General features: G+C 57.5%; 13 protein-coding genes across 13 annotated transcripts; 4 read left to right on the top strand and 9 right to left on the bottom strand.

The window, feature by feature from the left end:
- Positions 1-138: 138 nt before the first annotated feature.
- Positions 139-872, top strand: SCHCODRAFT_02521782 (uncharacterized protein; the record flags this gene model as incomplete). The annotated part of the gene is made up of 3 exons (XM_003026152.2): positions 139-312; positions 474-540; positions 694-872. The coding sequence occupies 3 exons, from the start codon at positions 139-141 to the stop codon at positions 870-872; spliced, it is 420 nt and encodes a 139-aa protein (XP_003026198.1).
- Positions 861-3,286, bottom strand: SCHCODRAFT_02645939 (uncharacterized protein). The gene is made up of 5 exons (XM_050346470.1): positions 2,933-3,286; positions 2,606-2,807; positions 1,906-2,555; positions 1,048-1,804; positions 861-997 (listed from the first exon to the last, which is right to left on the bottom strand). The coding sequence occupies exons 1-4, from the start codon at positions 3,125-3,127 to the stop codon at positions 1,259-1,261; spliced, it is 1,593 nt and encodes a 530-aa protein (XP_050196975.1). The 5' UTR covers positions 3,128-3,286; the 3' UTR covers positions 861-997; positions 1,048-1,258.
- Positions 3,287-3,917: 631 nt separating this feature from the next.
- On the bottom strand, positions 3,918-6,907 carry SCHCODRAFT_02138287 (uncharacterized protein). Its single transcript, XM_003026236.2, has 13 exons — positions 6,475-6,907; positions 6,227-6,423; positions 6,109-6,175; positions 5,960-6,058; positions 5,819-5,911; positions 5,575-5,769; positions 5,468-5,511; positions 5,348-5,419; positions 5,198-5,295; positions 5,027-5,142; positions 4,798-4,942; positions 4,561-4,741; positions 3,918-4,497 (listed from the first exon to the last, which is right to left on the bottom strand). The coding sequence occupies exons 1-13, from the start codon at positions 6,567-6,569 to the stop codon at positions 4,070-4,072; spliced, it is 1,830 nt and encodes a 609-aa protein (XP_003026282.2). The 5' UTR covers positions 6,570-6,907; the 3' UTR covers positions 3,918-4,069.
- SCHCODRAFT_02645945 (aldolase) lies at positions 6,709-8,582 on the top strand. The gene is made up of 6 exons (XM_003026153.2): positions 6,709-7,284; positions 7,336-7,423; positions 7,472-7,529; positions 7,579-7,742; positions 7,795-7,948; positions 7,999-8,582. The coding sequence occupies exons 1-6, from the start codon at positions 7,066-7,068 to the stop codon at positions 8,390-8,392; spliced, it is 1,077 nt and encodes a 358-aa protein (XP_003026199.1). The 5' UTR covers positions 6,709-7,065; the 3' UTR covers positions 8,393-8,582.
- Positions 8,583-8,672: 90 nt separating this feature from the next.
- Positions 8,673-9,450, bottom strand: SCHCODRAFT_02558862 (uncharacterized protein). Its single transcript, XM_003026237.3, has 2 exons — positions 8,918-9,450; positions 8,673-8,868 (listed from the first exon to the last, which is right to left on the bottom strand). The coding sequence occupies exons 1-2, from the start codon at positions 9,419-9,421 to the stop codon at positions 8,854-8,856; spliced, it is 519 nt and encodes a 172-aa protein (XP_003026283.1). The 5' UTR covers positions 9,422-9,450; the 3' UTR covers positions 8,673-8,853.
- Positions 9,451-9,777: 327 nt separating this feature from the next.
- SCHCODRAFT_01176974 (uncharacterized protein) lies at positions 9,778-11,220 on the bottom strand (the record flags this gene model as incomplete). Its single annotated transcript, XM_050341181.1, has 4 exons — positions 9,778-9,792; positions 9,842-10,378; positions 10,456-10,560; positions 10,732-11,220. 4 exons carry the CDS (start codon positions 11,218-11,220, stop codon positions 9,778-9,780), a joined length of 1,146 nt encoding a protein of 381 aa, XP_050196976.1.
- Positions 11,221-11,411: 191 nt separating this feature from the next.
- Positions 11,412-12,149, bottom strand: SCHCODRAFT_02558871 (uncharacterized protein; the record flags this gene model as incomplete). The annotated part of the gene is made up of 2 exons (XM_003026239.3): positions 11,412-11,595; positions 11,649-12,149. The coding sequence occupies 2 exons, from the start codon at positions 12,147-12,149 to the stop codon at positions 11,584-11,586; spliced, it is 513 nt and encodes a 170-aa protein (XP_003026285.1). The 3' UTR covers positions 11,412-11,583.
- Positions 12,150-12,349: 200 nt separating this feature from the next.
- Positions 12,350-13,095, bottom strand: SCHCODRAFT_02558873 (uncharacterized protein). Its single transcript, XM_050343739.1, has 2 exons — positions 12,566-13,095; positions 12,350-12,514 (listed from the first exon to the last, which is right to left on the bottom strand). Exons 1-2 carry the CDS (start codon positions 13,064-13,066, stop codon positions 12,503-12,505), a joined length of 513 nt encoding a protein of 170 aa, XP_050196977.1. The 5' UTR covers positions 13,067-13,095; the 3' UTR covers positions 12,350-12,502.
- Positions 13,096-14,128: 1,033 nt separating this feature from the next.
- Positions 14,129-14,903, bottom strand: SCHCODRAFT_02645955 (uncharacterized protein). Its single transcript, XM_003026240.2, has 3 exons — positions 14,836-14,903; positions 14,321-14,784; positions 14,129-14,271 (listed from the first exon to the last, which is right to left on the bottom strand). The coding sequence occupies exons 1-3, from the start codon at positions 14,849-14,851 to the stop codon at positions 14,257-14,259; spliced, it is 495 nt and encodes a 164-aa protein (XP_003026286.1). The 5' UTR covers positions 14,852-14,903; the 3' UTR covers positions 14,129-14,256.
- Positions 14,904-15,563: 660 nt separating this feature from the next.
- SCHCODRAFT_02694342 (uncharacterized protein) lies at positions 15,564-18,290 on the top strand (the record flags this gene model as incomplete). Its single annotated transcript, XM_003026154.2, has 7 exons — positions 15,564-15,849; positions 15,902-15,964; positions 16,026-16,096; positions 16,293-16,331; positions 16,386-16,698; positions 16,748-17,082; positions 17,142-18,290. 7 exons carry the CDS (start codon positions 15,564-15,566, stop codon positions 18,288-18,290), a joined length of 2,256 nt encoding a protein of 751 aa, XP_003026200.1.
- Positions 18,291-18,534: 244 nt separating this feature from the next.
- SCHCODRAFT_02694343 (uncharacterized protein) lies at positions 18,535-20,185 on the bottom strand (the record flags this gene model as incomplete). The annotated part of the gene is made up of 4 exons (XM_003026241.1): positions 18,535-18,576; positions 18,848-19,097; positions 19,122-19,399; positions 19,832-20,185. The coding sequence occupies 4 exons, from the start codon at positions 20,183-20,185 to the stop codon at positions 18,535-18,537; spliced, it is 924 nt and encodes a 307-aa protein (XP_003026287.1).
- A 993-nt stretch (positions 20,186-21,178) lies between these two features.
- SCHCODRAFT_02138543 (uncharacterized protein) lies at positions 21,179-22,421 on the bottom strand. The gene has a single exon (XM_050341909.1). It carries the CDS (start codon positions 21,924-21,926, stop codon positions 21,294-21,296), a length of 633 nt encoding a protein of 210 aa, XP_050196978.1. The 5' UTR covers positions 21,927-22,421; the 3' UTR covers positions 21,179-21,293.
- A 110-nt stretch (positions 22,422-22,531) lies between these two features.
- On the top strand, positions 22,532-26,616 carry SCHCODRAFT_02645961 (uncharacterized protein). The gene is made up of 14 exons (XM_050346471.1): positions 22,532-23,742; positions 23,793-24,113; positions 24,160-24,264; positions 24,316-24,399; positions 24,464-24,533; positions 24,642-24,729; positions 24,808-24,877; positions 24,936-25,044; positions 25,100-25,213; positions 25,261-25,395; positions 25,442-25,855; positions 25,911-26,029; positions 26,078-26,203; positions 26,255-26,616. Exons 1-14 carry the CDS (start codon positions 22,639-22,641, stop codon positions 26,381-26,383), a joined length of 2,988 nt encoding a protein of 995 aa, XP_050196979.1. The 5' UTR covers positions 22,532-22,638; the 3' UTR covers positions 26,384-26,616.
- The last annotated feature ends 47 nt before the right edge of the window (positions 26,617-26,663 follow it).

Below are 26,663 nucleotides of genomic sequence, written 5' to 3' on the forward strand. Positions count from 1 at the left end.
GACCTACGGCAGCTGTATATACCTTATATCTCACTTCCTTGCGCCCACACCAGCAGTCAACAACTTCGAGCAGGTCTTTGAACACCAACCTCTACCCACTTCGACGCGTCCCCCAAGTCCTCTACCACTTGCATCCTCATGGCCGCCCCCTCCGCCGCCCCCCTCAAGGTCTCCAGCGCCGGCAGCAGCGACCTCACCTCCTCTCCCCTCAAGCGCTCCCCGTCCTCGCGCCCGAAGCCGCCCAGCAGCGCCCCGATCAGCGCGAACGGCGCTGTGCCGGATATCTCGAGCCCCCATGAGCTGACTGCGTTTGTGAGTGGTGATTTCATTGTGCTGAGTGCGTAGCTTGTGGTATTGGCGCCCGTTGGTTGTTGCTGAGGCGCGCGTGGGTTGCTGCTGAGGCGCGTAGTTTAGGGCGCGCGGCGCGGCGTGAGCCACTCCACATCTGACCGTACGCTCACCCTTCTCCCCAGGTCGAAACCATGCTCGAGCACCTCGACACACGCTTCGAGGAGATGTCGACCGAGATACTGTCCAGAAGTGCGTGCTAGGCTCCCCTCTACTCTTCCCCTTCTCCCTTCTCCTCTCCTCCTCCCCCACACCCTTGCACTCCCTCGCCCATCGCCCTCACTCCCTTCCCCCCAACCTATGATCCGCCATACTTTCATCCGCCTAGCACTGACAATCCCCCAGTGGAACAAATGTCCTCCCGCGTCGACGCCCTCGAGGCCTCCATCTACGACATCATCAACAGCGACGCGCCCAGCATGCCGCCCTCGCCCTCGCAGATGCCCTCGCCCTCCCAGCTGCGCTCGCCGACGACGGGCATGCCGCCGATCCGGAGGAGCGACACGGCGACGTCGGTGCCATGAGTTTATGCAGGCGCCGTAGGTTCATGCAAGTGCCGTGAGGTTATGTAGGCGCCTTGAGTTCATGCACTGTGAACACACTTGCTAGTACCAGTAGGTGCTCTTGGGGTCTTCGTTAAACTCATACCGTGCGTCTCCCTCTTACCTTCACACTCCCCATAGCTCACGCCAGCCGCAGATATTCTTCCAAAGTACAGTATAGCATTCCAGTGTTGTACCCTTCCTGTGCACGGCGTCATTACATTCGAACATAGATCTCTTTCTGGCCCTCAGCTTCCTCCGCGCCGTCATAAATCCTGAATTATACGATTGATGTCTTCCAATCCTTCCAGCATCCTCGTACCTCCTCTCGGCCTGTCCCTCTGCTCACTCCCTCGTCCCGGCAGAATTCAGAACCCGAACATACTCCCCGCCACTGGCGTCGTGGACAAGTTCGCGGTCAGGCCGAACAGGTCGTCCGTGGCGGGCAGACCGGGTATATGCTGCCCGTTGGCGTCGCGAAAGCCGTACCCGTTCGCGAAGTGCTGTCCGGCCTGTCCTGCACGCGTGCTGGCACCTCGCCCGCTTCCCTGGCGGTTGGGTATCCGCTGGCCACCTCTTGGTTCCGAGCCTGCCGGACCGCCACTGGGATGCAGCCCTGCCAGCCCACCTCCGCTACCCCCACCCGCGCCCAAATCCGGGATCTCGACCGACCCAAGCTGCCGCCAGAGGTCCTCGATCTGGCTCGGGCTGAGGTCAGGCGGGGCGGTGAGGTGGCGCGAAGGGGAGAGTGGTCCGTGGTGCGGAGGGGAGAGCGACAAAGAGGAAAAGCCGGGCGGCGAGGACAGGCCATGGGGCGAGGAGGAAAGGTTGTGTGAGTGCGGGGAATTGGAGAGGCCATGCGGTGAGGAGGCGTTGCCGACCTTGTCGGGGTAGACCTGTGGGATGGAGGAGGGCTGTGGAGGCAAGGTCAGCTCAGCATCCAGGACGGTGGAGGGTCGCCGAAGGCAAAGACAGGAAGAGCGAAGGTAAGGACAGGAAGAGCGAAAGCACGTGCCCGATCGTCTCCGAGATTGAGCGTGATGTCTGCGGACAGGAGGGCCAACAGATCCTCGTCGGTGAGCGCTGCGGACGGTGCGAGCGGGTTCATGAAGGGGTCGTCCTGCAGCATGCGCGCCGCGTCGTCCTCGAGCAAGCGTGTTGCGTCCTCTTCGAGCATGCGCGTCGCGTCGTGCTCGAGCATCCGGGTGGCGTCGTGCTCGAGCAGCCGAGACGCGTCGTCGGCGAGTATCCTTATGTCGCTCGGCGAGAGATCCATCGCGAAGTCGTCCATCGCCCGACTTGCTTCTCTTTCGGACTGCCCGGCTTCTCTCCCGCGAGGTATGTTGACAGCTTCTGTCGAAGCTGGTCCCGCGTCCTTCTCTGCTTCCTTGCCCGCGGATCCATTCCCTTCTTTCCCCGCAGATCCCTCCATGGCTGTCATCGTAGCTTTCCCCGATTCCTTCGCTGCCACCTCTCTCCCCGATACCTCCCTCTCCGGACTCCTCGATCCCCGCATATCGCTGTCCCCATTCTCCCCATCTTCTTGTCCGTCCTCAGGCCCATTATCCCCAAACCCAGCCGGGAAAGTCCCGCACACCTCTTCCTCGACGGCGAGGATCTGCTTCGTTTCGGGACGCAGGTCGGGGCGCTTGGGTGCTGCATTGGCTGGGAGCATTATCAGTGGACAACCTTGCAACACGGAAAATCTCACTCACCTGGCGGCTCCTTCAGCCGCTCCCTCAGCGCGTCCAGCTCCTTGTATAGCCCTTCCCTCTCCTCGAGCAGCACGCGCACCTCTTGCGAAGCGAGCAGGCGCTGCGCGCGCTGACGCTTGTGGTGCGCGATGGACGCATCGACGATGAGGCCTTTGGAAAGGCGGCGAACGTGCGCTAGGTTGGGGAGGAGGCGAGCAAGGTCCTGGAGGAGGATCGATGTTGGAGTGGAGGGAGAAGGTGAGAAGGATGGGAATACGACAGAGGAAAAAGGATCAAAGGGGTGGCGAATCAGTACGACAGAAGACACGGACAGCTTCAACAACGCACGATAAACTTCTCATTCAGCGCCTCCCGCCTCTGCTTCTCAATAACCCTGTGCTGCGCGCGATCGTCCGCGGTGAACGTCCTGCGCCGCTTCTTTGAGGCTGGATAGTCGGGGGAGTCGGATCTGCGCCGTGTCGTCGCTGTTGTGGGGTGCGCCGGGTTCGAGGAGGACGAGGACGTGTCGCCCGGGGAGGTCATGGTGGGCTGCGTGCTGCTCGTGATCGTGGGTGCGCGTCGTGAGCACTCGTGGGTGCACGTCGTGAGCGTCGTGAGCGCTAAGGAGGGCAAAAAATCGTCGCCGCGCCCCCGTCGTGCAACGTCGTTGTCGACAGGCGAGATGGTGGCTGCGGGGAACCTGGGGAAACGCAATCAAGGCTCAGAAATCCGGGGTCTGGGGTATTTTCCCCGGAAGCATTTTGGACCAATGGACGCGATTTGCAATTCCAAATGGGGCCAAGCGAGCTGCCCGCGCTCACCACGACCCACCTGTCCCTCGCGCGCTCGGCAGCAGGGGGTGGCGTCAATCATACCACGGCCGACAATCAGAACGGCCCTTGCCGACTGGAAACATACACTGGTGGATTCTCCAGTGCAGACGTGACGATCCTATGCTTCGCTTGTTGTTGGCGTTGTCCGCGAGACCTCAGACCAGGCTCACACGTTGGCGCGGGAACACTGCCGTCGTCAATGAATTGTCCACGAGACCTCACCGCGGACCAAAGTACGGCTCCTCCTGAGACCTTTCGGGAAGGAGGCGGAATTAGGCGAAGTCCTGGGCCTGGCTGCTGTGCTAGGGTGGCGCAGCGGTACCGATGGGATAGCCCTCAATGCAGCTAACTGGGACATACCTAGAACAGGACAAGGCAAACATATCTAGAACAGGACAAGGGGCATAAGAGTGATGACAAGAAATCCCTGGATTCATGCCCTGAGTAACACCAGATAGAGTACAGAATAAAGTACAGAATTGAGTTGTCAATGAGTAAATCACTATAGAGAAGTATGTGTACAGTGCGAATGAATGAACGGTCGGGTCAAGAAGTCGAAGTGAAGCGATAATAGTACAGTCAGTCCCTTTCCTGCACTCGAAGGCCGCTGTGCATCCACCGAAGCGACAGCGGACTTCAAGCCAACCACCACCTAATGCCACGCCTCCGGCATCATTTCCTCCGAGTCCTCCCCCGCCACGCCCTCCAAATGGTACAGCGGCTCCAGCACTGCATCCTTCCTCCACAGCACATACCGCCTTACGAACCACGGCGCCCACGTCCTCACCTGATACGCCGCATGCCTGCGCGTCGGCACCGCGAAGATGTAGTCGAGCTCCTCCAGCGTCCGCTGCTTCGTCTCCGGGAGCGCGAGGAAGATCATGACCGCGGCGAGGATGTTGAGCCCGCCGTAGAGGCAGAACGCGCCCGTCGAGCCCGCGCCCTTGAGCAGCGAGGGGAACGTCAGGCTGAGGATCGTCGAGAACGTGTTGTTGATGAAGATCGACCAGCCCATGCCGATCTCGCGGTGCGACAGCGGGAAGCACTCCGCGGCGTAGACATTGGGGACGGGGCCGATACCTATGATGGGTGTCTGCGTTAGCAACCTAGTTCTTTGGTCCGCGAGGGCGCCCTAGTACTCACCCGGAGAATAAAACGCGGTGAACAAATAGATGAAGAACGCGATGAGCGGCAGGCGCGCCGAGTTGCCCTCGTTCATCTGGAAGCAGCCCGCGGCGGCGAACAGACACCACGCCATGTTCGGGAAGGTGAAGAGAAGGAGATTGCGCCGGCCGAAGGTGTCGATGGTGTAGAGGGCGGGGAACTATGGCACGGGTTCAATCAGTTTGAGTGTATACAAGATGGACAAGGACTACTCACGGCCATCAAGAACATGATCAACCCATAGCCCATCGAGAACAACAGCGAGGACTTGGCGTCGTAGCCAGCGTCCGAGAAGATGGTCGACGAGTAAAACGCCATGATGTTGATGCCGGAGAACTGCTGCGCGATCATGACGATGAAGCTGGAAGGGACAGGGTCGTGATCAGTCCATTACCAATATTTTGCGCGACGGACAAGCACGCAAAAGACCAGGCCGCAAACTCACCCTCCCAGCGTGCCCCGCCTCAGCCGGCCGACAGTGAAGAGTTCCCGGAAGCGCTTCGCGTACGTCGTGCCCGCGAACGCGGCCTTCTCCTCCTCGAGCTGGCAGTGGGCGTAGTACTGTGGACGAGGTCAGCGCGTCTGCTGCGACATAACAGATGACACACAAACTCACCAAATCGCGCGCAGCCTGCAGCTCCGAGTTACGCAGGCGGCAGAAGGAGCTGAAGGCGGCTTGCATGCGGCCTTTCTTCAGGAGCCAGCGCGGGGATTCTTGGGAGGTGAAGTCAGCCAGAGGAGTCGGTGGGAGAGAGATAGAGCGTACCAGGGCAGAACCACACAAAGATCACGACGGGGATGGCGGGCGCGAAAGCGGCGGCGAGCATGAAGCGCCAGGCTGGAGGTATTCATGAGCGAAAGAAGTGATGAGGAGGACCGGACGCACCGTTCTTCCCAATATTCATCCAGATCAGGTTGTTGCAGAACCCACTGGAGAGTGATTGAGCCTTCCCCTCGTATTACCGTCGTGACGAAACACCGACCGCTACTCACATGAATATTCCGAATGCCACCCACATCTGGAAGCTCATGACGAGGCCGCCGCGGATATTCGCGGGCGCGGTCTCCGCGGTGTAGATGGGGATGGTGGCGATCTTGATGCCAATACCGGCACCGAGGAGGAGGCGGCAGATGGCGAGCTCCCACCAGTTGCGCGTGAAGGCCTGGCCGAGGACGGGGAAAATGCAGCTTGTGGGAAGTCAGATACGTTTGGAGTAGCGGTGAATAGGCCACGCACAAGAGACCGGTAAGGAAGACGCAACCGCGGCGGCCGATGAGACTGTTGGCGGGGTCGCTGAGCCAGGTGAAGAAGAGGCCGGAGACGGTTGGGCTGAGAAAGATGAGCTAAGGGCGTTTGTAAGAGATTAGGGAGACGCACGCAGAGTTGACAAAGCCAGTGAGCCATTGGTTGTGGTCGATGCCAAACTCGACGGGGAAGGAGAGGTTCGCTCCGTTCGCGCCTGTGTTGTCCCATCCTCTGCGGTGAAGGTGAGCAATCCGCGTTCATAGAAGGGATATATCACTGACTGAATGGCGGACCCGAGAGACGTGACAAAGATCGTGAAGTATAGAGCCCTCGGCAGGTGCCATTTGTCTGCGAGTCCCATCAGCACGGAGCCAAGTAGGCGGTTGTGGGAACACGTACGCGTCGTCTCGCGCCGGAGATGGTACTTGTCCGACTCGTCGAGGTCCGCGATGCTCTCGAAGGAGCGAGGGTCCTGCGCAACCAGCGCGGCCTTCTCAAAGGTGCGCACGCGGTCCTGGAAGCCGTGCTCTTGACAAAAGTCCGCGACTTGACTGAAGAGCTTCTCGCGGGGGATGCCCTTCAATGGGTTCCGGATCCTGATCAGGGAGTCAGCTGGCTGCTAAGCGGGGTTCTGCGAGTTTACGTACCGCGCATTGAGGTTCTTGTTCAGGTCCGGGGCGTGCTCATGGTGCTCGATGTCGTACGAGTCGGCTTTCTTGAGGGAGGGCGAGTCGGAAGGCATGGTGAGCGACGCGTCGGCTTCAGAGTCGGGGCGGCGCGGTATATATCCACCTGGGCGCACACAGGGCGTCGGGCCCAGCTCCGTACCCAAGTTCCCAGCTTAGCGGCATGATAATTCGATGGCGCAGGTCAAGCGACACCTGCGAGACACGATCTGACGCGGGAGCAAAAGTTGAACAATGGCCGCGGTCACGGGTGCGCACCTGCCCCCTCACGTGAGACAGCGATGACGCGCACCCGTGTCACGCTCCGCCCTGTGTGCTGCCAAAACGCAGGGCGCGGGCGCGTTGCGTAAACACATAGGCCCGGCCGGTCAGATGCTGGCGATGGGGGCGAGCTAGATGCCGATGTCCTGCGCAGTGGCTGCCCTGTGTGCACCCCAGAACCTGCGTGCGCGCGTCTTCTCGAAGGTTTAAAGGCCCTGAGGTCATGTCTGACAGCGTAGTCATCCCCGACTTACATTCAGTCCCACCCACCCAGCCAACCAGCCAGCCAACATGGTCTCCCAGCTCGAGTACCTCGAAACGCTCCTCAACGTCGATGTCGACCATATGCACCCCAGCGTCGCCAAGAGCCTCCCGTTCAAGCCGCACGACCAGACGAGCAACCAGCTCATCGTCAACGAGCAAATCGAGCTCCCCGAGAACCGCGAGCTCCTCGAGAAGGCCGTGAAGGAGTACGGCAGCAAGGGCTGGTCGGCCGTCCTCGACCGTCTGGTGAGTTCATACCTATGTCATGCATTTTGGGGGACTTACCATCTCCTTCAGTCCGTGCAGCTCTGCGCGAAGAACCTTCCCAACATCCAGGGCCGCGTCCTTCTCCAGACTTCTCCCTTCCACGCGTACGACAAAGACAGTAAGTCGCTTGTTCTATCCAGCCTTGCATCAGCTAACTCTGCCTCAGAGGTCGTGGAGCACGCCAGGAGCTACGCTCGTGAGTTTGAGAAGGTCGGGATTTCCAGGTAAGCGTCCCGATCCTCTCGCTCTGCACGTTGACTCACCTTTTGCCAGGGATCGCTTCTGCATCAAGGTCCCCTGCACGGGCCCCGCGATGAACGCGGCCAAGATCCTCAACGCCGAGGGCATCAGGACCCTCGGGACGTCGCTCTTCGGCCTCCCTCAGGCTATCGCCTCGAGCCAGTCCGACTGCCTCTACATCAGCCCTTACTTCAACGGTACGCAGCTCAATTTTGAAACTCACCTCACATCGACTGACACGCTCTGCAGAGGTCCGCGCGCACGCCGACCTCTCGCTCTGGCCGAACGTCGAGGACCCCGCGACGCAGCACACCATGGCCCCGCGCATGATCCACATCCTCGAGACCTACAAGCGCCTCGCGAAGGAGACCGGCAAGGAGCAGCCTATGGTCAAGTCAGCCAGGTATGTTGTTCTGCTCTTCCAACACCGACGCACCTCACACCCCTGCCCAGCTTCATCTCCGCGAAGGAGGCCCTCGCCTGCGGCGAGATGGGCTGCCAGTCCGCGACGCCCTCCGCCGAGGTCCTCGCCGAGCTGCTCAAGACGCCCGCGGACAAGCCCGTGTCCAACAAGCCGCGCCCCGCGTACTCCTACCTCACCGTCGGCCCCACGCCCGAGCGCCTGCGCGCCCTGCTCTCCGTCGACCCGCTCGCGGCCGCGGACTGGGACGGCAAGCTCGCGTCGACGGACATCGACTACCTGGCGAACAACGGCGAGGAGCTGGAGAAGGCGATCGAGAGGGACCCGATCACGAAGAACCGCCTGTACGACGCGCTGGAGCTGTTCAAGGGTGGCGAGCTGAAGAGCAAGGCGCTGATTGAGAAGGTCATGGCGGAGCAGAAGTGAGGGCGTACCGTTCAAGTAAGGCTAACAAGTGTTGTATACAATGATCTTTAGACTTGCAATTCCCCATCATACAATCTCTGCACATCGTTGGAGTTGGGCCCGGATCTCTTTCAGCGGCCTGAGCAGCTTTCTGGACCTGGTGGCGACTCGAGACGAGCCTATCTTACGAAGAGCGTGATCCTGAGCAGCAATCAATGATGTACGCATGAGAAGTTGACACAAGTCTGCGAACTACGTGGTGAGCCTAACACCAACGGCGACGCGCAAGAGGCAGACATACCATGGGTCAGCATGATAACACTCGATCACACAGTCGACAATGACAACACCGAAACATGCACACCTAGTATCGACGAAGAGATATTCGATAGCGAGACAGATACAGAATTCAAGGACAATGCATAAACATCATAGCAAATAGGTGTGAGAGCAGAGGATTAAAACGATGGACGTCGGCTGACTTAGTGAGCGTACATCTGGAAGAGTGTCAGAAAGCGCTCGGGAGAGAGAGGTCAGATAACGCACTCTGGGCTGTCTGGACCTCTTCACCATCGGTTCTCTTTTCGTGCGCAAGAACTCCTTGAACGCCTGTATTCGCGCCGCGGGGCGCGGAACCGTCTCCACCTTATCCGAGCACGCGATAACCATCATTACAATTAGCGTCCCGTTCGGTAGTTCGCCTTCATGCGCGCCATTATGCCGCGAGATCCCCGTAGCCGCCTCCAGCCGCTCGAACCACTTGTAGATCGTAAAGCACCGATCGCCGTAGAAGCACTTCTCGCCCGTCTTGCAGTCTCGCGGCCTCGCCTTGCACATTTCGTAGATATTCGAGTACGTGATCGCGTAGCAGAGACCATGATAATCAGGCAGTTGGTTGTAAGAGCGGCCGAGCGCGTCCCGGTGCACGTCCGCTTTCCGTTCGATCATACCAGGTGTTATCACCATCCGGCGAACGTCTTCATCGTTCTCGTCAGTGGTCCAAGTGGGCGCGCAAGTGGGCAGGTCTGGCGAAGTTGACGATGAGGCCATCGTGGGTTACGTAGCGGGCGAGATGGAGGTGAACGACAAGGCGCGTTCGCGGGACATGCCGTCATCATGGACTTAGTTGCCACGTGGATGTCATGCACGTCCAACTGTTGAAATCCACGTCGTTCAAGAATTCCCATGCGTTACTGCTCTACCGAAAAAGGAGGCGCCATTCTCGTAGATACCAAGCTAGGGTGCGCGAGCGAAGACTCAGGTTACATGCAAGACCAGTACGGCGCGCAATCACGGCGAGCACATGAACTGGGAATGGGTCTCTTATTGTACAATACAGTCCAGAGATGTAGAGCAAATGGCGTAGAGATAAAACCCAGCTCTGCGGAGGATTGTACACGATTAGTTCAGTCGCTGTAAAGCTGAAGGGAGGTCAATACATGCACAGTCAGGGAAGACAACGAGACGTACCCGAGGCTGCACGAAGCGCTTCACCATCGGTTCTTTCTTGGTTCCCAAAAACTCCTGAAACGCTCGTATGCGAGCAGCAGGTCGCGAGAGAGTGTCCACCTTATCCGAGCACGCAACGAGCATCATGATCATTGGCTGCCCGTTCTTGAGCTCGCATTCATGCAGCCCTCTGCCGCGCACTATCCCGGTCGCTGCCTCCAAGCGCTCAAACCACTTGAAGATGGTGAAGCACTCGTCGCCGTAATCGCACCTCTGACCACTACGATCTACTGGTCTTGCCTTGCACATCTTGACTATGTTGGTGTACGAGATGGCGTAGCAGAGAGCATGGTAGTCGGGGAGTTGCGCATAATGATGACCGAGCGAGTCGCAGCGTACGTCGGCTTTCTGGCTGACCAAACCGGGGGAGATGGCCATGCGTCGAACATCTTCGTCGTTCTCGTCGCACGTCCAGGTGGATGCTATGAGGATCGAGTGTGAGGTGTGCACGGATGATTGAGCGTAGAACGTGCCTCTAAGCATACTCATGACTGGGCTCTATCGGGCGGAAAAGTAGTGTACGTCGCGGTCGGTGGTCGAGAGGTGAATGCGTGATGTTGTGACGTGTGACTAACCTCTGCGCGCACGGTCCGCGCGATTGTGTCCGCAGTCGAGGACGAATATTCGATAGTCGATGGGCAATTTCTGTGCCAGTCAGAACCAGATTCCATAGGATGCATCTGAAGACGCTTAACTGAGAATGGATGACTAGGAGTTGTACAGCGATATCATACACGACAAAGCAGTGGACCAAGCGATCCCGAAGCGACCGTCGCACCTCACCCACTATACATCTAAGGGCTAGTCAGGACCAGCAAAACCAGAAGAGACAGCACCCTGGGCTGTCTGACCTGCTTCACCATTGGTTCCTTCTTCGTGCGCAAGAACTCCTTGAACGCCTGGATGCGCGCCGCGGGGCGCGGAAGGGCCTCCACATTATCCGAGGATGCAATGACCATCATGATTTTCGGCAATCCGTCCCTTGACTCGAATTCGTAGGCGCCATCGTTGCGCGAGACCCCAGTCGCGGCCTCCAGTCGCTCGAACCACTTGTAGATCGTGAAGCACGGGTCCCCGAAGAAGCATTTCTCGCCAGTCTTGCGGTCGCACGGTCTAGCCTTGCACGCTTCGTAGATGTTCGAGTACGTCGTCACGTAGCAGAGAGCATGGTAGTCGGGCAGTTGGTGGTACGAGTGGCCGAGCGCGTCCCGGTGCACGTCCGCCTTCTGGTCGATCATGCCGGGGGAGATGACCATTCGGCGGACGTCTTCATCATTCTCGTCAGCGGTCCAAGTAGGCTCACGCATGAGAGTATCCTGCGAGGCCGAGGACGAGGCCATTGTGTGGTATGTAGCGGGCGAGATGAAGGTGGAAGATGAGACACGTGTGCGGGATGTGCCGCAGTCACGGAGCCACGTGGAGGTCACGCTCGTTCAAGGCCAATCACGCAAAAATCACGGGTCAGAATTGTCATGATACTCAGCTCTGACGAAGAAGGCGACATCAGAGTCGGATTCTCGTGAGCGCGAACGGTCAGGACGTGAATATCAGCCCGATATACAGCAAGAGCAGCGCATTGCATGATCACGGCAAGGACATGAAAGGCCGGGGGAATGAGTATCATATGATAACAAAAGTCCAATTCGATGAGCACAGGGACGAGCACTTCCATCGATCGCATGCGAGAATAATAGATGACCACCTCAACAGTACATCTGAAGAAAGTTCAGTACACGCCCGACCTTGGAAAGAGACGACCGAAACGCACATTGGGCTGGTGGAATCGACGCACTACCGGCTCCTTAGTGACCCGCAAAAAGTCCTTGAATCTCTGGATACGCTTCGCGGGGCGCGGAACAGTTTCCAGCTCGTCCGAGCAGGAGATGACCATCAACAAAACTAGCTGACTGTCCTTGATTTCGCACTCGTACAGCCCATTATCGCGTGAAATCCCAGTGGCCTCCTTCAGATGCTCAAGCCATTTGTAGATGGTGTAGCACTCATCATCGAAGAGCCACTGCTGGCCATCCTCATCCTCCTCTATCGTCTTGCACAGGTTGTATATGTTCATGTACGGGATGGCGTAGCATAGGCCATAGTAGGGTGGGAGCTGGGAGTATTGTATGCCCAGCGAGTCGCGGTGCATGCTTGCCTTTTGGTTGACCATGCCGCGGGAAATGACCATGAGGCGGACGTCGTCGTGGTTCTCGTCGTAAGTCCAGGTAGCCATGCTGGCAATGGAGTTCAGCGGAGCCGAGGGTGCAGCCATGCTCTCGAAAGCAGCGTGCGATATGAAGGAAGAAGACAAGGCGCGTTTGCCTAACAATCGCGGACCTACATACCACGTGGTCGACACACGTTCACCGTCGCTCAGAAAATCTCAGGAGCGCCAATGGTGCCCACGGGTATAAAAGGTGCTAAATAGCTCGAGTGACATGTACGAGGTACCGATCCGTTTCTCGGCTCAAACTCAGGCAAGGCAGATTCAGCGAGAATTCAAGCGATACAATAGATATTCATAGCAGACAAGGCCAGCGGAACATGAATATGATACAGCGAACGAGAAAACAAGGGCACTGCGTCGCGGCGAGCATTTCCATCCGAGAGCAATGCACGATCAAGTTAACAGTACATCTGAATTTTAGTGATTAGACGCGCAAACATGAGATAGGACGAACAACGCACTTTGGGCTGGCTGAACTTTCTCACCACCGGATCTCGCTTGACGCGCAAGAACTTCTTGAAAGCCTCGATGCGAGCCGTGGGACGCGGGACGGTATCCAATTTGTCCGAACAAGCGATGACCATCGACAATATCAGCTGCCCGTCCTGGAGCTCGCACTCGTACAGGCCTTTGCCGCGGGATATCCCAGTCTCTTTCTCCAGTTTTTCCATCCACTTGTATATGGTGAAGCACTCGTCGGGCCAAAGACATCTCTCGCCGTCATCATACACCCGAAAAGCCTTGCACATGTTGTAGATGTTCGTGTATGTGATGGCGTAGCACAGGCCGTAGTAGGAGGGGAGTTGGGAGTAGTAGCGGCCGAGCGAGTCCTGGTGTACATCTGCTTTCTGACTGATCATGCCAGGCACGATGACAATGCGCCGAATGTCTTCGTCATTCTCATTGCAAGTCCAAGTGGCCGCGCGCAAAGGAAGATCTGGTGAAGCTGAGGATGAGGCCATTGTCTGCTATGCAGCGAGCAAGGTGGAAGTGGCGGACAAGACGCGTTTGCGGAATTTACCGCAATCACGGAACTGAACGCCACGTGGACATCACGCATGTTCGACTGCGACTCTGCCAACGAGCCACTCGACTTATTTGAAGATTCTGGTGGGAACGGTGGGTCAGAGAACCGGATCCAAGCCGAAGATCCCATAAGAGTAGTACATGGTGCGGGCATGAGCTGAAAATGCGTACAGTACAGTGAAGGGGTAGTACAGCATAGCGTTGAACATTTCCATCCTTTTGACCAAGATCAGAGCACGCGCGACTCAGCAGCACGTCTGGAGGTATGTGGCTAGATGTTCAAGCGGTATATAGTGCCAAGAGCGCACCTTGGGCTGGATGATCTGGCGCACCACCGGTTCTATCGTCACACGCACGAGATCTTCAAAGGCTTGGATACGAGCGGCGGGGCGTGGAACGGGTTCAAGATTGTCCAAACAGGCGATTAGCATTATCAACACCAGCTGACCGTCTTTCAGCTCGCACTCGTACAAGCCATTGTTGCGCGATATTTCGGTGGCTGCCTCCAGCCGTTCAAGCCACTTGTAGATGGTAAACCATTCGTCGTCGAAGACCCGCTGGTTGCCGTGACGATCCACCTCAATAGTCTTTCACAGTTTGTATATGTTCTGTGTACGTGATGGCGTAGTATAGGCCATAGTAAGGAGGGAAATGGGAGTATTGCATGCCGCGGTGCATGCTCGCCTCCTTGTTTACCATGCCACGGGAGATATCCATGTGGCGAACGCCGTCGTGGTTCTCGTCGTAAGTCCACATAAAGGCGCGGGCGGAGCCGAGCGACGCGGAGGACGTCCTCAGCAGGTGTGGTATAGCGTGCAAGATGGTGGGAGAGGACAAGATGCGTTCGCAGGCTTTACTGCAATCAAGTTCACGATATACATACTTGATGTCGTTCAGAGGCCCTCATTGGTGCCAGTGGCACCACCGAAGTCAGACATCATTAGCATAGTGCTATGAAGCGCGAATGGGCGTCTGAGCTCAGGATGATCACACAGAACGAGGTCAGCAGCGATACACTGGTATTCACAGCAGAGCATAGACAACAAGCAACAGAGATGGTATAATGACGGGATAGCAAGCAAAAAGCATAGCGGCGGATTTTTCTATACTACGATCCATGATAACCTCAACCACTGTACATCTGGGACCATGTGAGTGCGTGCGCAATCGAGAAACGGCAAAGAACACACCCTGGGTTGCCTAATCTGTTTCACCATCGGCTCCTTCTTCGTGCGCAGGAAATCCTTGAACGCTTGGATGCGTTTCTTTGGGTGAGGGAGGGTGTCCACTTTGTCGGAGCAGGCAATGACAAGCATGAGGATAGGCATCCCGTCCCTGCGCTCGCATTCGTACAGGCCGTTGTTCCGTGAGATCCCGGTAGCTGCCTCCAGGCGCTCGAGCCACTTGTATATAGTGAAGCATTGATCGCCATAGAAGAGTTTCTCCCCGGTCTTGCGATCTCTCAGTCGGGCCTTGCACGACTCGTATATATTCGAATACGTGGTGACGTAGCAGAGGCCGTGGTAGTCGGGAAGCTGGGAGTAGCAGTGGCCGCGCTCATCCCGGTAGACATCCGCTTTCTGGTCGACCATGCCAGGAGAGATGACCATGAGGCGGCAGTCCTCGTCGTTCTCGTCGCATGTCCAGGTGACTCCTGCAGACCACTTAGCTGATCAGTCGACGTAGAAGTCATAGCATGACGCACCTTTCGTAGTGCTCATGGCTGAGGTTGGTTGGAGGGAGGATGTTCTCGACGTCGTGGGTGAAGGAAGAAGACAAGGCGCGTGAACGTGATGGCGTTGATGGGTTTGATCTTTCCCACGCGCATTCTACGCGAGGCTATCACGTGTTACTCCATAAGTCCAACCGCCGTCTCATTGTCAAGCAGCTCCGTCACTATCATTGCTATCAGTGAGCGAGGCCAAATGAAGCATGCAGACCTTTGTGCGGCATGGAGCTTTTCAGCCCGCTTTGGTCGGAGATAGATCGCCTTTGAATTTTCAGCGCTGTGCCGCTTGGCTATATCCTGGTCCCCATTTTTGGCTATTCCCTCCGAATCACACCTTGTGCAACCCTGCCTTTGAGGGTTTGCGCGCTGGTCAGGTCGTTATCTTGGCGACCATGAATGACTCTGTCCATGATTTGCTGAAGAATGACCCGCAGCAAGGGAAGACCGGTAAGTAATTTAGCACCTCGATCCAAAATGGAGATACCACGACATGACTGCGGCGACCACATTTCGAAGGTACCCATTGTTCCATTGTCTATCAATAGCTCATTGACTGCGCTTGTTTGACTGCGCCGCCAACAACATCCGAATGCGCTATGTGTTCCGTCGATCTGTGGCCATGAGCAGGGGCCGTCCGGGTATATAACGACAGGATGCCGGGGCTGCGACTGATTCCCTCACCCCATTCCTCAACCCCAACTACCATGGAGAACCAAGGACTCACTCAGGACGATCTCAAGCTCGAATACGCTCGTATGAGCGGGATGCTATATCATCTGAACCCTCGGAATTATGAGGACCGGTGGTACGCGATCGTGGGCCTCGAGCTCACCAAACTCTGCGGTCAGTTCGATTGCGATGCCATTGCCACTGCCCAGGATTCTCTTTGGGCAGGCAATACCTACGACGAGCCTGTCAGGCTCGCGGACGTCGAAATTAGACTAAGCACGGACGACACAATCGGTGAACAGAATATACAGATTGACGCAGGTGAGTACTCGCCTTCGAAGACACGCTACCCCTTGCTGAGTGGCCACACTAGATCCTCCAGAAGAGAATGATCCCCCTCAGGAGGGCGGTCCTCCAGAAGTTTGGGACGACGAAGGTGGGTTTTCTTTACCGTCACTAGTCCGGGATGTTATACTTACCCTTTCTTCGCACTGCAGGGCCAGATGTTGCGCTCGATCCTTATGATGAGGGTGTTGTAGTAGGCACGGAGGCAGAGGCCCACTATAAGGTGAGCAGCATCGACCTCCGCGTTAACCGTTCCTAACTTGGCGCATGTGTTATAGCCTCGCCCTATTCCCGGTGCCACTCGCACTTATGGAGAGCAAGAAAGCTCCTCGGCAGCAAATCAGATAGAGCGTGGGGCAGCCTCTTCGGTAATGCACATCTACTTCCAATAATTCCCCTCACTTAAAAGCCGCTTGCAGGACTCGAAAGAAAAGGACGACAACCCGGTTTCAGATCGCGTGAGTCAGTCACTTTTTCGCATATATATGACTCACACATCTATTGATTTCTAGGCGCCCAATGCCCTCGGCGACGCGCGATCAGGGCCCCTTCTGATCTTGCCGGAGAGTCAGGCCAAAATCTTTCCTGACTACGCTAGTGGCCGTACTGTCACCGGTGGAAATCACCATCGGGTACCAGACAGCGCCGTGAATGGCTTCATCTCAATCGACTTCACTCCCGAAGCCATGAAAAAGGTCATCGACGAACGAGAGAGTTGGACGAAGACCGAGATAGAAAAGCGGCGCGAACACCCCATCTCTGCACCGACGCCAAAGGGCGACGCCACTAATGCCTCGAACCACTCGCAGAGTGAAATCAAACCAGGTAATCCTCCAGTTCTATTTGTTTTGTCACCAGGCTGACAGTGCTTCAGCCGATGTTGCTCAACGGCCTGAGCAAACTTCCGAGTCTGCATCCACTATCCGGAAACCAATCCGAAAAACCCCCATCTCGCCGACGCTGGATCGTAGCACGAAGGATATCCATGACGAGCTCAGTCAATTGCCGCCCACCGACCCCGACGATTTTGATGCTCTCCGCAACCCATACCCGATCTACCGTGAACCTGCCCGTGGCCTCGTTGAGTTCAAGGTCATCAATGCCGAATCGAAGCGCCTCCCTTCGCGTCAAGAGTCGAACGAGAAGCCGCCGTGGAACCTTGCCCTGATAAACCTCATGCATAGTGCCCAGATCGGCAATCTCGATCAGGTATGTTCCTGCGTCGTCGGAAGCTTGTGTTGCCATGAGACTCATGAAGACTTATTCAGATCCGCGTGTTCTATGCCAGCCCTCACTGGCGGCATCAAGACTGCGTGATGCTTTTTGCCACGTCAGGCGATTTCCTGACGCACACAATCGCCAAGCGTGTCCATAGACCCAACCTGAAGAGGGACACATTCGCCATTCAGCCGTGGTCTATGCCTGTGTGGTTCGGGTCGAAGGCTTGCAAGCGCCGCGAAGAGAAGATCGTCAACTGGGTCAACACGGTATTCAGCCCCGAGGCAATGAGGGAGATCGCAATCGAGTTGCGTGACAAGGCCATCCGCCGCTCGCTAGAGCGTCAGAGGACTCCCCCTGAGGATGACAATGCAGACGGCGGTGATGGGCCTTCCGGACCTCCCGGACCTCCTGGACCGCCCGGGCCTCCCGAGCCTCCAGCGGAACCAAAGACTCGGAAGCGCAGGCGCGACCCCAGCAACCCCGAGGAGCCTTCTCGTCGGAGCAGCAGGCCTCGCACGCAAAACCCGTACTTCGGGCGTGGGGCTGAGAGCAAGCACGACAACGTCCCGCGTCCTTTGACAACTATAACCGACGCTGGTGAGGAACTTAACGCTGCTGAAGGACGACCAGTGCAAGGCAATGCCGGAAGAGGTCATCTTGCGGCCCACCCTAGGCCGTCGGAGCGCACTGAATCTATATCGCAAGCTCATCCTACGCGCAAGATCAAACCACTCCCGCGCCTGCTTGGCCACAATAATTCTGGCGGATCGAAGGGCAAGGGCAAGGCGCGCGCCGACCCCGTCGACAACGACCAAGACGACGATTCCTCTGCACTTTCGGAGCCTGAAGATGCGCCTCCGACCAAGAAGGCTCGTGAACACTCGCCGGCCGAGGCTTCGGACGCGAGCGAGGCGCCACCGCCCGATTCTCCTGCTCATTCTGATGCGTCTACTCTGACGGACATCTCGGTCTTGGAGGAAGAGATTCGGAAGCATGATGACGCTCTGACCGCACTTCAAAGGGAGAAAAAGAGGATCCTTGAGATACAGGCCTCGCAGGCGGCAGCTCGCCGACCAATCAACCGCGCTCTGACCGGCCAGCCGTCGGTCCCTGCCGCCGGGCCGTCTGGGGCGAATGATCAAACGAGCGTCCAGGAGTCATCCAGGCTGACTCGCTCGAGGTCTACGAGGTATTAACTTGCAACCCACCGAGACACCTGATGGCGTTGGAGGGTAATTAGCGCGTACATGGTAGGTATAGTACGAGCTGCAAAGTTATCGAGATAGTGATACGCGTGTATGTGAGGCCAACGCTTGAGAATGAATTTTATCGGAGCCGGTCATGAGAGCGTTAGGCCGGTCGAGCCCAGCTAAAGTCTACTTTGCTAGTAAGCATCGCGAACAGTGGAGTGCATGCTCAATACTGTAGCATCGAGCGGCTCTAAATCTGCTGTTGCTTCCTCTGCATCTGCCAAGTCATATCCTGCGCAGACGCTGCATCACTCGATATTATTTAGTCTGCAGAGACGGTGTGCGTGCGGGCTAAGTAAATGACATGTTGGCGAGAGCGAAATCCGAGAGACGGCAGTCGCAGTACATAGTACACGACACCGCATATATTCAGGACCGTACAATATGACAGAGACAATTCCTCGATACCGGGAAAAAGGAAGAGCGGTACGCTACCATTTGACTCGCAGTGCCTCTGGACAGATACGGTGAACACGACGCAGGTACGACGAGGAACAACGCACCCTTGGCTGCCTGAGACGGCGCACTATAGGCTCTGTGCGAGTGTTGAGGAGTGACTTCAATTTTTGAATACGTGCAGCAAGGCGCGGAAGGTTATCCAATGTATCGGCCATAGAGATGACCGCCAGATAGATGAGACGCCCATCCTTCAGCTCGCACTCGTGCAGACCCTGGCCACGCGAGATGCCAATCTCAGCCTCGAGTCGCTCGAAGTACTTCATGATAGTGAAGCGCCGGTCGCCGTAAAAGAGTCTGTCGCCGTTGCAATCGATCTACCTAGCCTTACACATATTGTATTTGTTTGACGTCGAGGTAGCGTGACAGAGACCGTACACGCCGGCAAGCTGCAGGTATGCCCAGCAGCCTAGCGAGTCTTCGTACATCTTGGATTTCTGGTTGCACATGACCTGCGAGACAAACATACGCCGGACATCGCCATCGTCGGGGTCGGTCGTGTATACAACCGTGCAAAAAGGAATACTGATTAGGCAGGCAATAGTCAGGCAAAGTCTGAGCGTACGGATGAGTTGGCCAAGGTAAGGAGACAATCGCCTCTGGTTTGCTGTGTTCAGTATGCAGCTGACGAGATGAAGGTGGAAGACAAGCTGCAGGGCGGCGCTTGCTCTGATCCCGGATCAGGACGCCACGTGGAGGTCATGTGCGTTCAACCTCACCGGGTCCGTTGAAGACAAGCTTAGAAAGGGAGACGTGATGGGCAAATATAATCATGGTTCTCCCGATTTGAGTGTTGGACAGCCATACGAACTCAGCAGCAATGCATAGAATATTCGCAGCCGGGTATGGAGAATGAGAAACGGTACTCTCATACAGTGGCGGTATCGTAGGTCGGGGAACCCATCCGTTAGTCCCAAATGAAAGAATCACACGGTGGGATCAGAGAGAATACATCTTTAAGATGAGGTGAGCGTGCCTTCGGATCAGAGGTAACGCAAAGGACGCACCCTAGGTTGCTTGACCCGACGTACAATGGGCTCTTTCTTTGTGTTGAGAAGCTCCTTGAACTTCTGTATGCGGGCGGCTGGGCGCGGAAGGGATTCCAGCGTATCTGCCATAGCAATGACCGCCAGGTATACGAGCCGTCCGTCCTTCAACTCGACCTCGTTCAGGCCATTCTCGATCGAAATGCCGGTGGCATCCTCCAGCCGTTCGAGGTACTTCAGGATAGTGAAACACCGATCGCCGTAGAAGAGTCTCTCGCCATCGGGACCGACCTGCCTGGCCTTGCACATATCGTATATGTGCGACGTTGTGGTAGCAAAGCACAGGGCATATACGTCGGGCATCTGAAGATACGGGCGGCCTAGCGAGTCTTCATACATTCTGGCGTTAGGTTGATTAGACAAGCCCGGCGAGACGACCATGCGCCGAACATCGCTGTCTTCGGGATTGGTCGTGTAAGCAACTGCATCGAGTTTAGACACGAAATGACGATAGGACCATGAGGTACGCACTGGAAGACTTGGTCATTCTTCAGTTCTCCGGATGATGAGCGTGTGGATGTGCGAGTTCGACTTCGGCTCTGATGAGGGGAGATGGCAAGGTGCGTGCACGTGACCGCATGCTTGCCGAGCCCTTTGTGACTTACCGCAAAAGAGGATGCAGGAGAACGACCTCTGGGGCTGCCCCGCAATATGTATGACTTCTACGCGAAATTATATACCTGAAAATAGCATGATGAGCGCCCGAGCGTGTACTGGGATCCTAAGGGCGTACATTAGATTGTCTGAACTGGCGAAAGACGAGGTCTTTGTTAGCGCGCAGTCACTCAGTCACCTTTTGAGCTCACATAATGGACACAGGATGGTCTCTAGAACCTCGAGCCAGATCGAGGAGCTATGGCGGCAGCTTGGGTTGGTGGAGATCTCAGATCTGGAGGCGGGCAGCGGGAGTCGTCGAGTGCATATACCCAACACGCACGCCAATCGTCGCCAACAGGGGAGTGCACGCAGTCGTGCTGGTAGTCAGGGAGGGAGTGGGCTAGGACAGCATATAGCCCATTCACAAGGCCTGCACGACGCCAATGGCCAGCATATACCCAGTCTGCACGCCACGGACGACCTGTTCGGCCTGACCTCGCAGTTGTCGACGACGCAAGTAGCGGGGAAGATGTTTGATTCTGGAGCTTGCGGGAACGAGGAAGTGAGGAGACGGACGCAGGGCGTTGGGCGGGGAGGAGGCACGAGGATGCTGGAATGAATGGAAGATATCGTATGGTTGAGGATCTGGCGACGGGCGGAGGAACTTATATTGCGCTTTTGTCACTTCATGTTGATCGACACACATCCTCAGGAATATAACGGCCACTCCTGCGTATACATTGCACAACCTTGGGCAGAGAATCTTCTCTAATTCGAACCCTTCACTTCTTTCTCGTCTTGAGTTCCCGTTCGCCCTCTCCCAGTCTTCGCGTATCCCCATTCTATCCGTCTACCACCCACCTTCGTCATCGGCGTCCCGCACGACGAGTGGTGGCCAGAGTGTGGTTGTCGCGAGTGCGGCGCGACGCTTGGCGACGCGGTCCGTCCCAGAAGACTCTGGCATTGTTGCTGCAGAAGGGCTTGCGCTCGTCGCCGTCGAGGCATCCGAAGCAGCTGCCTGTTCGAGCTCTGGGGAAGTATTCAGTGGCGCCTCGTCCGTTGGTGTCGCGCCTCCATCCTTTTGCCTGAGCGCACGGATCGCGGCCCAGAAGATGCGTGCGCCGGTCGTAGCAGCTGCGTCGGGGCCGGAGGGCAGCGGAGGAGGCAGGCGAGAGGACCGGTTGCCCAAGTCCGCGGCTGTCCCTGAGGGGGCGGACGACTCTGAGGTCAGATCTTCTGGTACGTCGTACGCGCCAGGTGCGGGAATCATAGTGCTCGTGCCAGAGCAAAGGGTCTCGCTCGCAGGTGTATGTTGCACGTAGAAGTGGGTGAAGAGGGGGTGAATGGGAGGGCGAGTAGCGGGAGGAGTGGGTATGTCTGGCGCAACGCGTCGATGTTCTTCAGATGATGAAGTGTTTGGTGACTGTGCTGAGGCACCAGCGACAGCTATGGCGTCTGCAGGTTGGTCTGCATCTGCTGGCATGGCGACGGTCTCAGTATGAAGTTCAGCGGGTGGGTCCGGCCCCGCGGCGGCGAGCAATCGATCGAGATACGGGCGAAGGACAGATTCTGCGCGCTCTGCGGGTGATGATGTCGATTCTACGTTGGGAAGCGGCGTTGATAGGTAGACAATATCTGCCTTGCGTCAGAGCTGGCACTGGGAGCGAAGGTGTCTGCTTACAGCTCCCTTCCGGACAACTCATGGATGACGAGCCAGTGATCAATCCGGTAACAGCGAAGCCGCCGTCCGAAGGTGGAAAGACGACAACTGTTGCCTCCTCTGGGTCGTTGGCGAAAGAGATAGGCCTTGCGATGATGGCGATGGCGCGCGCGATGGGTATGAGCGAGGGGTCCTCAACGTGATGTATGAGTAAGTCTGCTGTCAGCACGTCCGGAACCTCGTCAATGGTGAGCGTGTGCTTGTCGGCTGTGGACTCGATCTGGAAATCGCGGCCGAGAATGTACACGGCGCCTCCGACAGCGGCGGCGCGGCAGAAGGCCTGCGCGAGCTCGCCAGGGCCACCATAGTGAGGTAGAAGGAATGGGGAGGGACCGTAGCGGCCTGCGGATCGGAGATGGGTACGCAAGCGAGCTAGAGAGGACGCGGCTGGATCATCAGCGCGGGTGGCGAAGGCGAGGGCGTAGGCTACGGCGTTGACGAGGTCTGAGGGTAGCTTGGCCGCGTTCAGGGCTGTATGAAGCGTTCCGGACGGGACGTCGGAGGCCTCAGCTTGCTGACGGAGGAAGGACATGAGGCGACGCTTGTGGAGGAGGGGTATGTCGGCGGCAAAGATGGCGGCTTTGTCTGTGGGGACCGGGTGGATAGCATCTTGGTCGGCAAGCGCGATGCGGTCGATGAGGCGGAAGTCGAGGTAGCGGGCCACGCCGGACGCGACGAGGGCGTCGATGAGGGGGCCTTGAGCAGGTACGAGCCCGGGTGCGAGGCCGATGTTGTAGCGGCGGGGATGGGGGATGTCTGCGCCGAGCTCATCGGCGGCGAGCGAAGCGTCGTGGGCGCCGTAGTACGCATTCTTGTCGACGTGGACGACGCGGAGGCCGGCCTTGGCGAGGGCGGCGGCGGCGACGGCGTGGGCGAGGGTGGTGCCGACGATCGCGACGTCAAAGTGCGAGTCCATAACGCCACAAATTCCGATCGTCTCTTCAACATGCACGACCGCCGCCGCCCCCCGCCAGAGTCCCCCGCGACGCGCGTCCGCAACGCCATCATCCACTTTGCCAACGTCGACGCCATCCACGAGCTCCCTCGCGTCGAGCGCACAGTCCGCGACTACGTGACGCACGACGACGCCGCCGCCCGTGTCGCTGCTGTCGCAGACGCCCTCGATGTCGCGTTGACCGAGCAGCCCTTCAAAATTCCCTGCTATGCTGCGCTACTTCGTCGTCTGCACGACATCGCAGCGCTACACGACGATCTTTGGAAGCGCTTCCATGCGCACCTCGACCAGCAGCGCTGGCGCCACACGCGCCTTCACGTCCACTTGTACGCCCACCAGGCGCGCGCCGGGCTGGTGGTCCCCGATGACCTTGCAGACCTTCTCAAGTCCTTCTCGGCTGTGCTCGATGAAGTTGGCGTCACACATTCGCGCGCCAAACGCGCCGCGCTATGTGCTGTCGAGGGTGCCCTCATTGCTGGCAAAGTCCTTCCCTCAGACGTGCCCGAGCAAATCATGGCCTCAGTCGAGGCGTATGTCGAGACGACAGCCTCCGCCCAGTGGTTCGTGCGTCCTACTGCCCTGTTGCATGCCGACGAGCGCACCCCGGTGGAGGATGCGGACGAGGTAGGCGCACGATCCCCTCGATACACTTCCTGCTGACGCCCCTGTAACAGCTCCTCGCGTCTGCTCTCGCTGCATTGCGCGCTGCGCACGCGGCGAACTTTTCCTCTGACGCTTGGCCTGCGCCATATGATGAGGAGCCTTCGCTATCGGATACCTTCGTCCCGCGTCCTCTTCCAGCCGTCCTAGTTCCGCCAGAGGCCATCTCTCTCGATGACCCTCAGGCAGACTTGGCACCTTTGAATGCGGGCGCGTCTGATGATTGGCCGGAGTACTACCTACGCCTGTTTGCTGACGAGGTGACACCGAGTCCAAAGACGCCGGTCGGTCATGCCATCCGGAGCTGGATTTTGGACACGATTGATATCTTCGAGGTGCGAGACATATTCCAGTAGCTACTTGTTGACTGACGCCTAACAGGTCAATCGAAAAGAGGCCGCCAGGGCGCTTCTAGAACTGCCAAAGTGGTGCCCGCCCAACACGTTCGGCGAGGGAGCATGGAGTCTGGAGAGTACGATCATGGAGGTGCGTGTGTCTACGTCCGACGCGCAACATATGCTAGATGCTGCCTTTAAGACCATCCTTGCTCGGCTTCTGACCTTGCCCGCCTGCCCGCATCCCGTCGTGTACTACGGCGCGCTCATCACGGAGATCTGTAAGGTAGGTTATGCTCAATTAAACACTGCGTTTTCCGTTTTATATCAAGCCCTAATTCCTGCATCAGCTCACTCCTAGCAAAGGAGGCCCAGCCGTCGGACGCAGCATTCGTCGGTTATATGCGTGGATAGGCGATGGTGAGTGCTTGAAACTTGCCTATACTCGTCCCATTCCACACGCTCTTTTCGTCTTCTGAATATCTGTCGCCTCTCGATTTCTTCTTCCACGTGCTGAGTCTCCATCAGGCCTCGACCCGGCCCTCGCTGTTCGCTTTGCGGGCATGTTTTCGCTCCACATGAGCAACTTCGGTTTTGCCTGGGTATGGAAAGAGTGGTGAGTGTTTACCGCGTCAGGTCGTCCTTTGCCGCGGACGAATGTGTCATGACATGTCTCCAATTTACGATTTCCCAGGATTCCTGACCTGGACTTCGCGCGCACGCACCCGAAGCAGGTCTTCATGCGGCGGGCTGTCGAGCTCGAGGTAAGCCGCCGTCAAGTTAGTTTGCGCCAGTGCCGTTATGCTGATCGTTGCTATCTAGATCCGCTTGTCCTACCTTGAACGTATTGCCAAGACCTTGCCCGAGCCCATCGCGCGCGCTGTGCTTCCACCAGACACGCCTGGCCCTAATTGGGCTTGGGAGGATCCTTGTATGTCACGTCAGGCGATTATATAGGACGGCTTGCTGATAATTTTTGCATATAGCACATCCGCACCACGACGCCGCGCAGGGCATCCTCAACCTCCTGCGAGGTCGCGCGAAGGCTGAAGACGTGATTGCGCACCTCGAGACGGTGAAGGGGACGTTGGAGGGCGGAGGTATGTGACCGGACATCCGATAACGAGTGTTGCTGACCATCCTCGAGACGTCTCCGACGCCGAAGGAACGGTGCGCGACATGGCGACTCAGGCGCTGCTGAACGTGGGCTCGCGGTCCTTCTCTCATCTGCTCAACGCCATCGAGCGGTACCTCCCGCTTTTACGCACTCTCGCGGGACAAGGTGAACTCGCCGCGCGATCCCGCGTACCACCACTGACGCATAGCAGGGGGTAATGCACACACGGACATTCTGGCCTCCGCCGCGTCCTTCTGGGCGTCATCTCCCCAGCTCATCACGATCGTCTTCGACAAGCTCATGCAGTATCAGATAGTGGATCCGAAGGACGTCGTCGCCTGGGTTTTCGCGCGCAGCAAGCAACCGCGCCAGGACGGTATGGTCATCGCCAAGGTGGAGGGAGGTGTCAAGACTGAGGACGGCGATGCCCCGGATGCTGGCGCGCCGGGTATGACGATCACGGAGTGGGACGTGCTGCGCGCGGCGGTGGACAAGGCGAACGGGCGGGTGATAATCGCGCGTCGCAAGCTCGCGGCGCTGCGCCGGGAAGACGACGAACGCCACGCGCGTGCGGTGGCCGGCATGGAGGTTGACGGAGATGGGGAGAAGGAGGTCAAGGAGCAGAGTGAGTGGGAGCTCGCCTGCGCTCCGTGGCGGTGACTAAGTTGTTATCACAACAGGCGAGGAAAACCCGGCAGTGCAGACGGCCCTCAAAGCGTTTGAATCTCTGACTGCCGAGCAAAAGGGTGCATTGAGCAGAACTCTCGAGGGTTTCGTCGATCTGCTCATCGGGGCTGAGGTAAGCCACACCTTGATGCAGTCTGGCAGTGACTGACGAGTTGGGTAGTCACCTGTTGGCCCAGCTGCGCGTGCCATCATCTCAGAGAAGTCGTGGCATAACCGTGCCAACTGGAGCGAGGCTGAATGGGCGGCCTGGGCAACATGGGGCTGGTACAAGGCCTTTGCACGGGAGGTGAGTCTTGACTCATCATCCTTGCCGAAAGATGCTCACGGTTCTGGCCAGTATGCTGTATATCTGCGGCCTTACTCGACAGCATTGTCTACTGTTGCCTTCTCTTCCTTGCATGATGATACCGACCCTGCGAGCACCCTTGTCATGAAGATATTCAATGTAGCAGTAGGGGCAGAATAGATCTCATGCGTCGAGATAGTATCTTTACTTGGTTGCAGAAGGGGGGGGGGGCTCTGCTCTATTATAAAGACTGCACAGGGAGGAGGTCCAAGGGTATATCTACTCTGACGAGAGCCCAACTGTAGAAAAGTCACTATGTAGAAACGCGGTGCCACGCCGGTACGATCTTTGACGCCATGCTGAGGCAGCTGAGTAGCATTGGGTCATGATCATCGTTGTGATTACATATCGCTCAAATCCGTGAGGGAGACGGGCTCACCGTGACGGAGTCGCGCCGCCC

This window comes from Schizophyllum commune (genome assembly GCF_000143185.2).
Source record: "Schizophyllum commune H4-8 unplaced genomic scaffold SCHCOscaffold_18, whole genome shotgun sequence".
Lineage (NCBI taxonomy): Eukaryota > Fungi > Basidiomycota > Agaricomycetes > Agaricales > Schizophyllaceae > Schizophyllum > Schizophyllum commune.

What these genes read in the sequence shown, in the direction of transcription:
- SCHCODRAFT_02645945 (XM_003026153.2), top strand. Translation starts at nt 7,066, where the DNA reads ATGGTCTCCCAGCTCGAGTACCTCGAAACGCTCCTCAACGTCGATGTC. An exon ending in CGGCCGTCCTCGACCGTCTG is followed by an intron (nt 7,285 to 7,335) that starts GTGAGTTCATAC and finishes CATCTCCTTCAG; the next exon opens with TCCGTGCAGCTCTGCGCGAA. An exon ending in GAGAAGGTCGGGATTTCCAG is followed by an intron (nt 7,530 to 7,578) that starts GTAAGCGTCCCG and finishes ACCTTTTGCCAG; the next exon opens with GGATCGCTTCTGCATCAAGG.
- SCHCODRAFT_02138287 (XM_003026236.2), bottom strand. Translation starts at nt 6,569, where the DNA reads ATGCCTTCCGACTCGCCCTCCCTCAAGAAAGCCGACTCGTACGACATC. An exon ending in TCTCCGGCGCGAGACGACGC is followed by an intron (nt 6,176 to 6,226) that starts GTACGTGTTCCC and finishes TGGGACTCGCAG; the next exon opens with ACAAATGGCACCTGCCGAGG. An exon ending in TCTCTCGGGTCCGCCATTCA is followed by an intron (nt 6,059 to 6,108) that starts GTCAGTGATATA and finishes CCTTCACCGCAG; the next exon opens with AGGATGGGACAACACAGGCG.
- SCHCODRAFT_02645939 (XM_050346470.1), bottom strand. Translation starts at nt 3,127, where the DNA reads ATGACCTCCCCGGGCGACACGTCCTCGTCCTCCTCGAACCCGGCGCAC. An exon ending in CGCTGAATGAGAAGTTTATC is followed by an intron (nt 2,808 to 2,932) that starts GTGCGTTGTTGA and finishes ATCCTCCTCCAG; the next exon opens with GACCTTGCTCGCCTCCTCCC. An exon ending in GCGGCTGAAGGAGCCGCCAG is followed by an intron (nt 2,556 to 2,605) that starts GTGAGTGAGATT and finishes TAATGCTCCCAG; the next exon opens with CCAATGCAGCACCCAAGCGC.
- SCHCODRAFT_02558873 (XM_050343739.1), bottom strand. Translation starts at nt 13,066, where the DNA reads ATGGCCTCATCCTCAGCTTCACCAGATCTTCCTTTGCGCGCGGCCACT.
- SCHCODRAFT_02138543 (XM_050341909.1), bottom strand. Translation starts at nt 21,926, where the DNA reads ATGCCAGCAGATGCAGACCAACCTGCAGACGCCATAGCTGTCGCTGGT.
- SCHCODRAFT_02558862 (XM_003026237.3), bottom strand. Translation starts at nt 9,421, where the DNA reads ATGGCCTCATCGTCAACTTCGCCAGACCTGCCCACTTGCGCGCCCACT.
- SCHCODRAFT_02645961 (XM_050346471.1), top strand. Translation starts at nt 22,639, where the DNA reads ATGAAGCGTTCCGGACGGGACGTCGGAGGCCTCAGCTTGCTGACGGAG. An exon ending in GCCTGGGTATGGAAAGAGTG is followed by an intron (nt 24,730 to 24,807) that starts GTGAGTGTTTAC and finishes ACGATTTCCCAG; the next exon opens with GATTCCTGACCTGGACTTCG. An exon ending in ATCTGCTCATCGGGGCTGAG is followed by an intron (nt 26,030 to 26,077) that starts GTAAGCCACACC and finishes CGAGTTGGGTAG; the next exon opens with TCACCTGTTGGCCCAGCTGC.